This window comes from Sturnira hondurensis, unplaced genomic scaffold (genome assembly GCF_014824575.4).
Source record: "Sturnira hondurensis isolate 20B ecotype Veracruz unplaced genomic scaffold, ASM1482457v3 Scaffold0021214, whole genome shotgun sequence".
In the NCBI taxonomy this organism is placed as follows: domain Eukaryota; kingdom Metazoa; phylum Chordata; class Mammalia; order Chiroptera; family Phyllostomidae; genus Sturnira; species Sturnira hondurensis.
This window is the reverse complement of record NW_028093845.1, coordinates 6153625-6169812: the sequence shown is the minus strand read 5'-3', so window position 1 is coordinate 6169812 and position 16188 is coordinate 6153625. Positions and strand designations below refer to the sequence as shown.

At 41.1% G+C, this 16188-nt stretch overlaps 1 protein-coding gene across 2 annotated transcripts in view; it reads right to left on the bottom strand.

Moving 5' to 3' along the window:
• CFI (complement factor I) overlaps positions 1–16188 on the bottom strand; it is a 41074-nt gene that overhangs the window by 892 nt on the left and 23994 nt on the right. For both annotated transcript variants that reach the window (XM_037031842.1, XM_037031844.1), the window contains 5 exons: positions 14500–14535; positions 12161–12264; positions 11887–11990; positions 5110–5384; positions 848–952 (listed from right to left, as the gene is read on the bottom strand). In XM_037031842.1, the coding sequence (XP_036887737.1) occupies positions 848–952; positions 5110–5384; positions 11887–11990; positions 12161–12264; positions 14500–14535 (624 nt within the window). The remainder of the gene's footprint in view (positions 1–847; positions 953–5109; positions 5385–11886; positions 11991–12160; positions 12265–14499; positions 14536–16188) is intronic.

The window sequence follows — 16188 nt, the reverse complement described above, 5'->3', positions numbered from 1 at the left end:
CTTTGTCTCTATAATCCTGAACTCCATTTTAAGATGGGAGGGCACAGGAAATGGTCTATTTACTTTCCTCTCACTCTTATGACTTTCTAAGATTTTTAAATCACTGTATCCAAGCATTTACAGGATGTCAATAACTCTTTTTCTGTAATACACTCCTTGTAGGTAGTTTCAACAAAGCATCATTAGTGCACTACCTGACTGGGAGCCTGCTTTTGGGTCTCCCAGGTAAGAACTGCTGTGTTGTGACAGGTAGGGGCACTAGCATCACTATGATAACCAGGTAACCAGGGAGACAGTGGCAGATGGTGTAAGAAGTGCAATGGGACTTCTGAGGAGAGAGGATTTAATTCCAATTGTATGCATTTGAAATGAGATCATTTGGATTTTTATTTGGAAGAAGTCTGGGTTTTGATCCTGACATACCATTTGTCTGCAAGACTTTGGGCAAATCAGGTAACTCTGCATCTCAGTGTCCACATCTATTAAGATCCCCAGTTTTGCGGCTAAGGAACCTTGCTCAAGGTCACATGAGTATTAATGGGTGAAAACAAGGATGTAAACCCAGGCAGTCTGGTCCCAGAGTCTGTGCTCTTAGTCACCTTGCTATACTGCTGTAAAATAGCCTAAGGAAGACTTTTCCTCTTAGTATTAGAATGAGGAAACTTGAACTAAGGGGAAGGGACTGAAGGAGTTGGATAATGCAACAGCCAGAAAGCCAAATGAAAGGGTTCTTTCACCCACCAAAGGTTAGCACCCAGAGCAAGGGTGCTAATTTGGTGGGGTGGAGGAGACACGTTTGTTAGGGAATATGTATAAAAATATATCAGAGAAACCATGTAGTACTTACCTGCACATTCCATTTCTTTTTCAAAGTACCGACCTGGGTAAAACTTAGAGCAGTTAGCTATTAGGTGAACTTCGCCCCAACGAAGTGAATAGACTTTTAGGTTATCTAAACAAAGTGAGAAAATAAATAGATATTTAGAAGTCAGAAATGAGAAATCTAAATAAATACTTAGTCTCATAGTTTAGTAAACCATTGGGAAGATATAAGAAATATATATATATTCCTAAATACTTTTGAGGATAATTCACTAGCATGTTTAACCATACATTGCTCATATCCCCACTTTCTGTATTTGTCTTACTAAAAGCAGTCAGGAGGTGCTCTGCAGTCACACTTGTTTAGTCAGGAGCTGAGATGAGTGAGGTACACTCCTGCCCCTCTGATTGGTTGCCTAGTCCATGGGGGGGTAGGGGAGGAATCAGGGGTCAGGGTCTTCTCGTGGAAATAGCTCCTATTTTCTTCTCGTGGAAATAGCTCCTATTTTCTTCTCATGGAAATAGCTTCCTTCTTTCCTTGAAAGTGCTTGTCAGAGTGAAAACAGCTTTTTCAGATTAACAGCTTTTTAATGTAAGAAGTTAAAATACAAAGCTATGGGCATGTACGCATTTTTTTGTGTGCCTGTGAGGAACTCCATCTTCTCAGTGATCTGAAAGTGATTGAAGAGGATTTAGGATTTCCTTTACATTTAAGTTAGAGATTCGGGACTTGGACATTTTGTATCCCAGGAAAGAGAAGGACCAGGTACTCCTGCGGACGGACAGTCCGGGGAAGATGAGAAAAACCTAAGAATACAGGCTGAGATGTCTCAGGGAGAACAGTGACTCTTTGCCCAGCTCCCCTACCCATCTTTCCCAGCTGTCAGCAGCTGTTGTGCTCTAGGAGGGCTGGTGCCAGGCCTCCCCCAGTCCTTGCTGCACGGCCCCCAGCCTCACACTAGCACATAGTAGTTGCTTAATAAAAAAATTATACAATCAATCCATGAGCTCAGTAATTCAATCATACACTAAAACATCTTATGCCAAATGATTTACCTTCTCAATTAACCTATAAACTACCTGGAGCCAGAGATCTCTCTGGCTAATCCTGAGAGAACAACCCCACAGAGCCTAGCACTGCAGTGAGCACATATTATTGGGTAGGCCAAGAAGTCCAAATCATTTTCTCCATAAAACAAGTCATTTTTCATTTTTACCAAGAACTATTGATTTAGATATTTTGAGTATGTTGGCTATCTCTGGCATGGTATAACATTGATTATTTTCAGTTAATGTCTCAATTTGATTGCTATCAACTTCAACTGGTCTATCTGACCACAGAGCATTGTCTAGCGAGAAATCTCCAGCATGAAACTTTACAAACCACTTTGACATGTCTGATCAGTCACAGCGCCTGCTCCCTATACTGCACAAATCTTTTTTTTTTTTTTTGCATTTCAGTTGCGTTTTTACCTTTCTTGATAGAATAAAGCATAATAGCACAATACACCAGAAGTGTTGCTTATTTTCTTCTGTCTTCAATATTAAAATGGCCACACAAAAATTCACTAATTTTGATTTTTTTGAATGTACACTGATATGATAACTGTCACAATACCATCTAACAAAATTGTTTCAAATGAAGTTAAAGACAACTAAGCACTATAAACCACTGTATGGGGAAAAACCAAATGAACTTTTTTTGCCACCCCAAGGTTAACTGTAGAACTAATATTCTCTTCTGGGACACAGAGGGAGATAAAAATCCACCAAAGTATGTGGCAAATCTGGAGTTCCTTTTTTTCTCCTTCAAGTCCTACTTCAAGTTAGTCTCAACATGGCTACCTTCCTCAGGATAAGAGCTTTTTAAAAATTAGCAATTTATTATTTTCCTTAGCTCAGGAGAAGCCCTTTAAAATGGAGAGTTCTGGTAGCACATGAGAAATTTTTAATGACTTGGAAGATTGCTCCCTCCCCTGAATTCTTGTTTCGTATCGTTCTTCTGGCACTTGTCACGTTCTGCTGTCTGATGGTTGCTTTAATGACCGATGGCTCCCAAAGGGAAGGAGAGGAATCCATTGAGAGCTGTAAGTCCCTTAAGAGCTGCTCTTTGTCTCTCAACCTAGTTGCCTCTGCATCCCCTGTTTTTTGACTGGGTCCATAGTTTTATGCAGTAAAATCTTAGCATGTTAGCATTCTTGACACATAGTAAGAGCTCAATAAAAATGTTAAACCGTATTTGATTAATAAGCAAACCAATGCATAAGAATATATCTACCATTTATAGAAAATACATGGAGTAGGAGAACCTGTTCAATGCCACAATTAGCGAAATGCAAAGTGTGAAAATTCTAAAATAAAAATGACCCAATTTCTTTAATGAACACAATTAAATAGAAGAAAGGAGTAAGTGTTCTAGATTAAAAGAGATTTAAGTAAAGTAGCCACCAAGTGCAACATGTGGACTTTGTTTAGATCCCAACGGAAGTTATCTGATTGTAAAAATATGTTGTAAATAATTGAGGAATGTTAAGTAAGTGCTGGTTATTAGATGACATTGCCAAATCACTTTCATTTTTTGGGGGTATGAAAAGTAGTAAATTTTTTTAAGACCGTACCTGGTAAAAATATTTACTACAGCACTCATAGGTGAAATTATATGATATCTGGGATTAGAGTGAATATATTTCAAGAAAAAAATAAGTGTGTGTTGGGAATGTGCTGAAGAGCTCCCGATTGCCCTGCAGCACCATTCACAACTCTTCAATGCCCTGCTCCTTGCCCCAAGGGCCTAACCTGCAGGTCAGAGATACTTCAGTAGGAATCCCTTAGCCTCTGGTTTGCAGCAGGTTCCCAGTGGAAGACTCCAACAGAAGGGAAGGAGGGAAGGGGAGAGGCTAGCAAGCTTTGGGCTAGCTGTAATCTTCAACTCAATGTCACTGCTTCTCTTAAAGCTGCCTGCTGTACTTAAGGCCCTTTCTCCTTCTAGTAGATTCTTTCCCTTTACACGTCAGATCTAGCTGAGGTCTCAGTTCTGGTACTATTATTAATCCTGGGTTTCCACACAGCCCTTGTGGTTCCCAACCCCACACCCACATCTTTGTAATTAGCCCCTTTATAAATAAACCTTCCCAACTGTCCCATCGAAATAGTTATTGATTCAGAGAGACAAAACTAGAACTGTAGAATGTTGATAACTTTGGGACTGGATAATGAATAAATGGGTTTATTATACTTTTACCTCTACTTCTGGGTATATTTGTAAATGTACATAAAAGTGTGTGTGTGTGTGTGTGTGTGTGTGTGTGTGTATTTTACTATAAGTACATAGTGCTTTTTGGATGAATTAATTACTAATAAAATTTAATCTTTTGTAAATCTTGGGTATCCAAACATACCACAAATCTAGGTGAATTCATACATATATTTTACACTTTTCAGTATGGCAATTATAAAGGATGCATTGGATATGAGTCTCTAAGATCAGTGGAATGGAGTTATTTACAAACAGAGTTTAAGAGGTCAGAAGGGAGCTAAATTTCAAGGCTAACTCTTCAAGATGAAACAAAGGTATTACTAATTTAATTCTAATCTAACCTCTCAATTAGCAGGTTTTTCTAATAATTATTTAGAAAACAATCTAAAAATTATTTTCTAATAATTGTTCTAAGTGTCCACATCTCTTATTCCTATGAATGTTCATCTCAAATTGTAGAGGCTCAGAGAATGAATTTTTTATGCTGTCTTTTTCTTCTTGGGACATTGGGGTGCAGGGCATGGAGAGCGGGGGCGGGGGGGGAGAGGAGCGAGTAGAAGGGTTGTGGTGTGACCGTCCCTTCAAAAGCTTGCTTATCTTCCATCCAGATCTCTCCCACAAGTCCCAGAGCCATGCTTTATGTCCCCACCACCATACTTTTTCCTGGTGAATGGTTACCCCTCAACGTATGCTTTAGGATCGCAGAGTGAGAGTGCCCTTTGAAAACTCGGGTCAGGATTGGCTACATAATTTGGGAAGGCCAATGAAAAATGAAAATGTGAGGTGGGTTTCCTGCAGAAATAAAGAATTTCATGGTGGTGACGACAGAGCAGTAAACCAAGCCGGGCCCCTTAGGGCCCAGCGGCTGGGCAGCTGCACAGGTCCCTCACCCGAGGAGCCAGCCTGCCGGGTGTTCACTTTTCTAGATTTGATGCTGTTCTCTCTGGGCATTAGGAGATTATCCCCTATGCATTTGTATTCTATTTATTTTCAGCCCCTAGGGTATGGTTAACAAATTGTAAAACAAATACCTTTTTCTCGTCCCCAGCCAGAAATGATGCATTTATCATTAGGTTGGAATAAATACGGAGACCAGGGAACACAGGCAGGGACGGAAGGCAGCATACAGTCAGATTGCCTTGGGCGTTTCTTCATTTCAATCAAAGCTATGTCATTTTGGTAGGTGGCTCCGTTGTAGTTTTCATGGATAATAATTTTATTGACCATCTGAATAACTACCTCAGTATTTGGTTTTATCCAGTCTAATAATGATAGCCATATTTGGTAACGGTGAACTTTACTGGCTCTATTAAAAAAGGGGGAGGAAAGGGAAATAAAATATGTTGAGAGAAAAAAAAAACAACTACAAACATGAACTTCTGATCATTTATCTTTTTTTTAAGTACTTTATTTTTTTTGTTGTTATTCTATTTCAGTTGTCCTGATATTTACTCCTTTGCCCTCCTTGGCCCAACCCACGCCCCACTCCCAAAACTTGATAGTCTCCCTTCCAAAAAAATCTGACTATTCCCAGATTTTTTTTATCCTCACTGTCATAAAGCAGTATGATTAAGTTTACTTAAGACAGCATTAAAGTCAGTGGGTAAGTGAAGAGAGGAATAATTCATGTAACTGCTCAGTATCAGGGACGTAAAGAATCCTCTGACAACCAGAGATGCACACAGGTGGGAGCTGGCAGCAGTGGAGTGAGGGCCCCACTGCTGAAGGTGTTTGCAGAGACCCTGCAGTATCTAGCCAGCAATGGGGAATCGGAGCATACGCTGCCATTAATCTGCTAACCTCAGAGCTTCTGAGTGAAGACTACAGCAGTTGTCATCCTGACCTTTAAATTTCATCCTCACTTTGCATTATATTTCTTTGCTCACAAGCCTTGGAGGCAAAAATGGGGTCTTATTAATCTATGATAGCTGTCTATGACTAGTATTGTACATGGAACATAGTAGCTGTTTTAAATCTGGTTGAAATGGCGAATGACTTGTGGTCAAGATGTCAGCATAAGTAAACATGGCTCACCTCCTCACACAACCACATCACAATTGCAACTAAACTATAAAACAACCATCATTCAGAACTGTTCAAAACTGAGATGAATGGAAGTCAGACAACTATAGAATTAAAAAAGAAACTGGGCCCTGGCTGGTGTAGCTCAGTGGATTGAATGCAGGCCTGTGAACCACATGATCGCGGTTCGATTCCCAGTCAGGGCACATGCCTGGGTTGCAGGCCAGCCCCTGGCAGGGGACGCACGGGAGGCAACCATACATCGATGTTTCTCTCATTCTCTCCTTCCCTTCCCCTTTTAAGATAAACAAATAAATAAATAAATAAGAAGAAACTGCATCCAGACTGGTAGGAGGAGTGGAGAAGTAGAACAGGCTGGACCCATACCCAAGTTTGGGGATAAAAATCAGGAGGGATATCTTAGCAGAGCAGGGTCCTAGCCTCATATCTGGCCACCCAGCCCAGGGTTCCAGTGCTAGGAAGAGAATTCACCATAACTTCTCGCTATAAAAACCAGTGAGGATTGAGATGGTGGAAGACAGAAATTGCTGGACTCTCAGGCAGTTCCTCTTAGGGAACCCCACACAGACCTACTCAGATTCACACCCTCTGAGCTCTAGCGTGGGGGCAGCAGATTGAAAGGCATCAGAGACATAAAGAGAGGAACTGATTGTCTGGCATCGGGGTGAGAGCTGGGAGGCATCTTTCTCCCAGACAGAAGTACTGGTAGAGGCTGCTATTCCTTTTCTGGGCCCTCTCTCTGCAGAGCCACAGAGCTGGCAGGCGGGGGCCATAGCTGAGATTCCAGCATCCTAGTTCACACTGTTTGCCCCTCCTCTGATGATTCCATGAGGCCCCACACTACTTCCAGTGAGTGGATTTTGCATTGAATGGCTTGTTGTGGCTCATGCTTCACATTTTCCTAAATTCTCTCAAAAAAACATCTGGCTTCAGCGAGCCCTGTACCTCTCGCAAAGTTGCCCCGTGCCCGTCACTAGCAGCAGGCAGCCTTGGTTCATAGCTTGGCCTCCCTTGGGCACCTCCAAGTCCAGCCCAAGTAGCAGCCATCTGAAGATCACTTTATAGCTCATCCTGTGTGACACCAGACAGAACACAGTTGGTGGCTAAACTTGGGTGTGCCAACAGCAATAAAGATTCAGATATGATAGGAAGGTTTACACAGTCCACTCAGTGGGCACACCTCAAGTATCCAGCTTGGTTAATAAGGGAGGCTGTGTCACTGGATCCTATAGGACACCTACTACATTAGGCCACTCGACCAAGCCTGGGAGATGTAGCAGCTACCTAACACATAAAAACAAACACAGAGAGGTTGCCACAAGGAGGAGACAAAGAAACATGGCCCAAATGAAAGAGCAGAACAAAACTCCAGAAAAAGAACTAAAGAAAATGGAGAGAAACAATCTAGATGCAGAGTTCAAAGCACTTGTTATAAGGATGCTCAAGGAACTTAGTGAGAACCTCAACAGCATAAATAAGATCCAGCCAGAAATAAAGGATACACTAATTTGGAAAAAGAACAATTTACAAAGAATCGACTGTACAGTGGATGAGCCAAGAATCAAAGCAGTGATTTGGGATATAAAGAGCAAAAAACAACCAATCAGAACAGCAAGAAAACAGAATCCAAAAAAATGAGGATAGTGTAAGGAGCCTTTGGGAAAACTCCAGGCCCACCAACATTCACATCATGGTGGTGCCAGAAGGAAAAGAGAAAGGGCAAGAAATTGGAAATCTATTTGAAAAAATAAAGAAAACTTTCCTAACTTGGTGATGGAAATAGACATATAAGTCCAGAGAATCCCAAACAAGATAAACTCAAAGAGGCCCACACCAAGACACATCTTAATTAGAATTCCAAAGGTTGAAGACAAAGAGAGAATCTTAAAAGCAGCAAGAGAAAAGCAGTTAGTTATCTATATGGGAGGCCCCATAAGACTGTCAGCTGATTTCTGAAAAGAAACTGCAGGCTAGAAGGGATTGGCAAGGAAGAGTCAAAGTGATTAAAAGCAAGGACTTACAACCTAGATTACTCTATAGAGCAAAGCTATCATTCAGAATCAAAGGACAGCTTAAGAGCTTCCTAAACAAAACAAAGTTAAAGGAATTCATCACCACAAAACCAGTATTATATGAAATGTTAAAGAATGTTCTTTAAGTAGAAGAAGATAAAAAATATGAACAATAAAATGGCAATAAATACTATCTATTCACATTTGAATCTAAAAAACAAATTAGACAAACAAGGAGAACAAAAGGAGAAAAATAGATACAGAGAATGTTTTGATAGTTGTCAGATTGGGCGGGGAGTAGAGAATGAGTGAAACAGGTGAATGGATTAAGAAGTACAAATTAGCCCTGGGTGGCGTAGCTCAGTGGATTGAGCACAGACCTGCGAACCAAAGGATCGAGGTCTAATTCCCAGTCAGGGCACATGCCTGGGTTGTGGGCCAGTTCCCAGCAGTGGACGCACGAGAGGCAACCATACATTGATATTTTTCTCCCTCTCTCCTTCCATTCCCCTCTAAAAGATAAATAAATAAAATCTTTTTTAAAAACTTTAAAAAAAGAAGTACAAATTAGTAGTTACAGAATAGTCATGGAAATGTAAAGTATAGCATAGGAAACAGAGTAGCCAAAGAACATATATGTATAACCCATGGACAGGGACAATGGAATGGGGATTGCCAGAGGGAGTGGGGGTTGCTGGGTGAAGGGGGGCAAAGGTGGAAAAATTGGATTAACTACAATAGTATAATCAATAGAATATAATTTAAAATAAAATAGTAAATCCAAATATAGAAAAAGAAAGAAAGAGCAAGCAAGCAATGGTGAATGAGCTAAATGATGAATGAACTTGTTCTTATGCCTCACTCCATTTTGTACCAATTTTCAGCTCTTGGTTTCTAGGAAATTGGGCATCTACCATCATTTATCTCAGGTAATCACCTTAAACAGTGATATCCTACAAGCTAATGAGGTGTTCAGGATACCTTTAGTTAATATTTAGTGGTCCAAGAATGCTGTTCTTCATATTAATTTTGATTTTTTTTAGGATCAGAGGTTCTGAATAAATATTGTTGAAAGGTTAACCCTGTTTATGCATTCAGTTTACTAAACAAATACTTAGTGTGCACCTACTGCATACCCGGTGCTGTGGTAGCCATTGGAGTAGAGAAATGAGCAAAATCAGAAAGAGTTCCTGCCTTCCTGGAGCTCAGCATTAAAGGAAAGATGTAGCATTAAATAGATACTCACACTAATGAAGATATGTACTCTATTGTGAAGAGTGAGAGGAATGAGGAATGAAAGCACATGAGTTCTAGAACTTACCAAGAGGAGTTCTCTGACCTACGGGAGCCAGGGAAGGTTCTCTGGGGAAGGTGGGGCAGAGAGCAAGAGGTGAAGCCTGGGGCGAGGTGACACTGACCAAGGTAAATAGAGCTCAGGTCATATGGGGCCTACTGGGTCATGCTGTGTTTTTGTTTAGGTTTGTTTTTTTTATCCTATGGGGAATGCAAAGCCATTGAATTTTAAGCAACAAATGATCAAAACCAGGTATGGAAATATTACTCTTGCTGCACAGTAGAGAATGCATAGATGGAGGATGAGGTAGGCAGAGAGCATGTAGGTAGCCATTTAGGAGGCAGCTGGTATAACTCAGATGAGAGGTGAAAGCAGGGTAACCACAGAGATGGAAAGTTTTGAGATTAAATAGTTAGAAAGTAAAAGTGCCACCTGGAGTTGGTAATATATTGCCTGGGCTGTGTAGGGATGAGGATGTGAAATGTGATGATGCTTAGATTTCTGTCTGGTGTAACTGGATGAACGGTGTTGCCATTTGCTGAGATAGGGAACACTGGGATGGAACTGTATTTGGGGCAAGAGGCATATCATGAGCTCGCTTTTAGAGATTTTTTTAAAGGTTTTATTTATTTATCTTTAGAGGGGAAGGGAAGGAGAGAAGGAGAGAAAAATCAATGTATGGTTGCCTCTTGTGAGTCCCCTGCTGGGAACTGGCCTGCAACCCAGGCATGTGCCCTGACTGGGAATCGAACCACGATCATGTGGTTCTCAGGCCCGCGCTCAATCCACTGAGCTACACCAGCCAGGGCTCACTTTAGAGATTTTGAATCCTATGTACTTTTGATATAGCAAAGAAGTGTTGATGGACTGTAGATGGCCAGTGGTTGGAGGAGAGGTCCAGGCTGGAGATATCGTTGCATCAGCATTGTTTAGCACAAAGCACAATTAACTTTAAAGAGAGAAGTAAGACGAGAAGGGGAAACCAGGCTAAATATTGAAGAACTCCAGAATTTCACTTGAGCAATAATGCTCAGTCATATGAAGGGGAAGCTGTAAAAAAGGCAGAGAAGGTGTGGCCTCTACAGAGGATGACAGAAAACCAGGAGAGTGTGTCTCATAGAAGTCAAGAGAAAGGGTCATCAAGAAGGAGGAAATTAGATTTGGCTCATTGCTCCAACCCCTGAGGATCATTATGGGCATCGTCCAACATAAAATCAGTCATTCAGCGCGTTTCCCATCCCTCTCAGCTTTGGTTCATCTGCAGAGCTGTTTAGTAGGCCTTCATCTAAGTCACTGTTATGTTGAACCTGATTTTATTCTGGCTCTGACTGGTAGTGTAGCTTCAGCCAAGTCATGTAAGTTTTCAGTCTCAGTTTTCTTATCTATATAATGGGAAGAGAAGTATTTACCTCTTAAAACTGTGAGAATATTAAAACAAAATAGCATGTGTGGAAGTGCCAGGGATGGTGTTTGGTCTGTAAGAGGTGCTCAATAAATGATATTTCATTCATTCTAATGATCAGAACTGAGGCCAGAATCCCAAGCTCTGTCCTCCTTTGAGATGATCTTTATTTATTATTAACACCTTTTAGGTACTTCCCTGCAGTCACTGTTATGGACTCAATTGTGTCCCCCTAAAATTCACATATTGAAGCCCTAATCCTGAATGTGACCAGATGTATTTGCTGATAGGAACTTCAAAGAGGTTTAATTAATGTTAAATGAGGTCATAGGAGCAGAGCCCAATCCAGTACGACTGGTCTCCTTATAAAACCAGAAAGAGACATCGGGAATGCAAGCACGCGAAGAAAAGGCCATGTGAGGACACAGCAAGAAAGCAGCTGTCTGCAAGCCAAAGAGAAACCACCCCTACCTATATCTTGATCTTGCATTTCTAGCTTCCAGACTATGAGAAAATAAATGTCTGTTGTTTAAGACCTGCTCTCTCCTACCTTCATATTTACTTATGGCAGCCCTTGCCAATGAATAAAGACACTTATTAACTGCCTTACTGGCCCTGAATGAAAATTATGTTCCCCATCTGTAGGTAATTAGGAGACATCTTTTGTCACGTGCTAGTGTTGAATCCAGACACACTGTGCCTACTCCACCTCTGTAACCTGAGAATCTCAAAACCCTGACAAAGGAGGAGATAAATGTAGTTATCATCAACTTACTTTCCCACCATGCAAATGAGCCAAGTGAAGTAACTTGGTGCCAACAAGTTTGGTCTGCCCTTGCCAGCTGAGATCAACACCCTGGTCTGGGGGAACACAGTAGGTTCTGGGGGATTGGCCTCGAAAGTCCTGATTATGAATATTGGTGGGTGTTTAGCAGTAGTAGAATGGAACTGGCCAATGACATCTCTCACATATATTTTGGTTTATCATCTGTCACCATCTCTATTACTCGGATTCAATATTTCAGGAAATCCAAAATCTACTGAAGACATTCTTTACCTGACACAGTGTGCAGCAGTCAGGATCCAGCAGCCACCAATATAAATACCTCCACAGGTGAATTTGTCATCTTCCCTAATTGCGATCTGCCATGGAAAGTCTCCCTATGAAGACATTTGGGTGGTCACTATCATTCTACAAACAGATATTTCTATAAGATATTTCTATTGCAAGGCCCCTGGCCTCTTAGAATTACATATGTCCCCCTCCCCTGTATCCCCCTGAACTCAGGCCGTTCCTGGGAAGTAAGAGGGAACTTTTCATGTGGGTTTACCACTCTTGCTGGTTTTCCTCCAACGACTCGTTTCCTTCGAGTGGGCGTGCTGTTTTTAACTCCGCAGGATAGTTTGGGGAACAATGATTTTATCCGTTTTCTTTCTTCAAGAAAAGAGATTGTATCATGATTTTTAAAGAATATTTTATTTATTTATTTTTAGAGAGAGGGAAATGGAGGGTGGAAGAGATGGAGAGAAACAACATGCACATTGATAGGTTGCCTCCGTCATGCCCCCAACTGGGAACCTGGCCTGCAACCCAGGCATGTGACCTGACCAGATATTGAACCAGTGACCTTTCGGTTTGCAGGCAAAAGTTCAATCTACCGAGCCACACCATCCATGTCTCATGATTGTGAACCCATTATCTTGTGGGCAGACACTTCTCAATTGATGTATGCCACAAAAAAAGCAGAATCACAGCTAATATGAAAGAGGCCAGATTCATCAGTGAATTATTTTGGATGCTAAACTGTACTTTTCATCTTGTTGAAAAATTTGGGCTTACCATTAAAATTGTCTTGGTTATCTCTAACTCTTCCTAAAGGTGGGCTAGTGGCAGAAGGAGGCTGGCGGAAGGGTTAAGCATTTATCCGCCTCGGGCCAATGAGAAATAGCACAAGCCCAGGCACTATTACTGCTGGGTCAGCTCAGAGTGGCAGCCTCAGGGTGGAAAACTCTTATCTTCTCATTCTCCTAGCTTTGACTTTTTAGAGGCTATTTATATGGAAATCTTTTGAATAATATTAATAGAACCATCATTAACAGTGACGTGACAGGCCCCATGCTGAGTACTCTGCCTGTGGTTATCTCATTTAGTCATCACATTAACCTGGGGAGATAACGGGCCAGGAACCCCTGGACAAGCCCTGGCCAGTTGGCCAGGAGAGTGGATGTGTGTTCAGCCCCTTGACCCGCGATGCTGTTTCCTTCTCTGTTTGTTACTGAGGAGAAAACATGGTAGAGCTGGGCTTATGGCAAGGATCAGCAAGAGGATTCCCGACAATGGGAGAAAATGGCCGTGTAAGATGCTCTCCTTATCCTCCCTGTATATTTTATCACATCATGAAAATGTTTACAGACTCAAACTAGAAAGGAAAATTAATATTACTGTAATTGCTCTCGGTATAGAAGGATGTAGATCCTCAAGGGAGAGAAGTCGTGAACGACTGGGGGGAAATTATTCTAGGGGGCTCCCACCCTCGTAAGGGTGGAGGAAGAGTGTGATGGCATGTTTTAAATTTCTGCTTGGGCCTTTGAAAGAAGAGAGATTGTATTCATCAAGGCTGTGAAACCAGCTTGGGTAGTTCCTAAAAATTAATGTTATCTTGGGTAGAAAACAAAGGGCCTTTGTTGAAACTCCCTTCTGAGTATCTGTGGCTTTGAGATTTAAATTTTTAACTCATTGCCTGATTTTTAAAAAATGTTCATTAATTTGGGGGTCTGGCAATTAGAAGGGAGTCTTGCATGTACCTCAGTTTAAAATACCTCTAAAACATGCCCTGGCTGGTGTAGCTCAGTGGATTGAGCGCGGCCCTGAGAACCACACGATTGCTGTTCGATTCCCAGTCAGGGCACATGCCTGGGTTGCAGGCCAGTTCCCGGTTCCGGGCAGGGGAGGCACGAGAGGCAACCATACATTGATATTTCTCTCTCTCTGTCCTTCCCTTTCCCTCTAAGATAAATGAATAAAATCTTTAAAAAAAATTTAAAAAAAATAAAATACCTCTAAAACAGGGAGGTATTTTATTCCCAATTGTAGTTGAGGTTCAATTACTTACCTAAGATTATGTGGCAAATAAATAACTGAGTCAGGATTTAATGCAAGTCATTCTGACCTCAAAGCTCTTATCAATTACTGTCTTCCCAGAAACTTAATACTAACATTCAATTTAGCTTCACAACTGGCCAGAGTACAGATTTTCACAGTCCTTCTATTATCGTGGTTTAAAACATTGTGAAAGAACAGGTTAATTCAATTAAGTCCATTATTTTTCTATTTCAAAATGTATGTTCTGGGTCATGCTTGAAATTTTGCTGTTTTGTGGTTTTTTGTTTTTTTTTTTTTTACAAAACTGACCTGACAAAGCTCATAACAAATAGAAAAACTTTATGAAGGGCTAGAGTATTGTTTTCACCTCAAATTAATCAAATGCATTAACCCGTTTTTAAAGCAGTTCCCAAGAAGCATTTATGCTTGTTTTTCTTAAAAGTGATAAGGAAAAAAATGTAATGTTATTTTTTCTATTTAAATTTATATAAAAGGTAATTGTTGCTTGAATCAACTAAATTACATACATGTACACACACAGAGCAAAAAAGAATAATGTTAACATACCTGCATCCATGTTAGCCGTCAAAACCTCTATTTCTTCTATAATAAAACAGATTTCCAAAGCTTAAAGTTGTGTTAATAGTAAAAATTAAACCATTAAAATCAGTCACACTTTGAGAATAATTTTCTGTCTTAAAACTTGTCCTCCCTTTAAAAAGGACACTACGAAGCCCCTAAAGCACATCATCTGAGTCCTTTGTTTTCGGCTAGGTAATTGTGAAGGCGCCAAAGGAACAAGACAGAATTTTGCAGGCATTAACTGGATGTGTCTGTCGGTGTAATGGAATGGTGAGGCTCACGGTGCCACAGTGCTCTGCATTTAGAATGGACCCCCAAATGCCTGGGTCCAAGAAGAAATACTTCTCTTTCAACTCTGCACTCACAAGGTCCTTGCATAGGGTAGGGAGCAGTCCCTGACTCTGATCCAAAGAGTTCTGAGCCAACATTGCAAAGGCTCCTCTCCTTGTGTACGTAACAGAGCTCCTCTTTCAGGGCTCAGGCAAACAAGAAGATCGCATTGGTTTCAGTGTCAGTCGTAGTTGGTGGTAGACATCTGCGATGCCAAAGTCAAAAGCAAAAAATAAAACAAACAAAAAAGATTCTTCTCTCTCTCATCCTTAGATTTGGCTTGAAGATATATTAGAAGGATGTCAATCTTCACTCTGCTCCCCTGGAACATTTTAGTTATGCCCAGGATCCTGATTTCTTTGAACCGGGGATCCGAAGGTGGGTTCCCTCCAACCTGCCGCTCTGTCTTGGATGAGGTTGCGGCCTAGAGGGCAAGGCTAGGGCCCTAGAGGGCATGGCTTGTGCAGCCATCCTGAGGCTTAGCCCTGGATTTCTCAAGTTCTTTTTTAGAGGAGACATGCATGTATCTGTTATGCCACACACGTAGGGCATTTTCTGGGCTGAGACAGGTTCTGCTCAGAGCTTTCACTAAAGCACCTCATGACTCATAGAAAAACCTCAAAATTCACACTAAATTCTTGAAAAAGGGAGACAGGGAGAGCCCAGTGTAGCTAAGGAGCACTGGATGTTGAAAGATCAGCACAGAGCTCTGACAGCACTGACCATAAGGAAAACAATCAATGGCTTTGATTCTATAAAGATTAAATATTTATATTCAGCAAAGCTCACTATAAATGAAGTTAACAGAATGGAAGAAAGTATAGGCACTGCTTAAACTGAAAACAGATTGATGTCTAGGATGCAAACCAACAGGGAAGAAGACTGCAGTCCAGATGTGGAATGAGGTGGACGGTGTCAGGTGGTGGCAGCAAAGAAGAAAGAAAACGAAGAAAAAAATCCAAAAGGCTAGCGTGCATATAAAGAGATTCAAAATAATTGGTTATAACAAAAATTCAAATTAGTAAGCAATGCCATGTCATTGGACAGTATGAGACCAGGAAAATGAGAAAGCTGGATAATACTAAACGTTGGTGCGGTTGAGGAGAACCCTGAGGTGTGGTTCGTGGAGGTAAGGACAGGATGGCTCTGCTAAAGAACACACAGGCACTGCTTAGTCAAATTAAACAGATGCATATTCCAAGAGCTAGCAACTCCTGGCCAGCTAGATGTCTCAGAGGAGTCTCCTACACAGCCCTAAGGAGAGGACATTCATTACAGTGTGATTGGGGGCTGGGAGTGAATCACTGAGAAAGCAGAGAGGAAACTGTGAAATCAGAACACCAC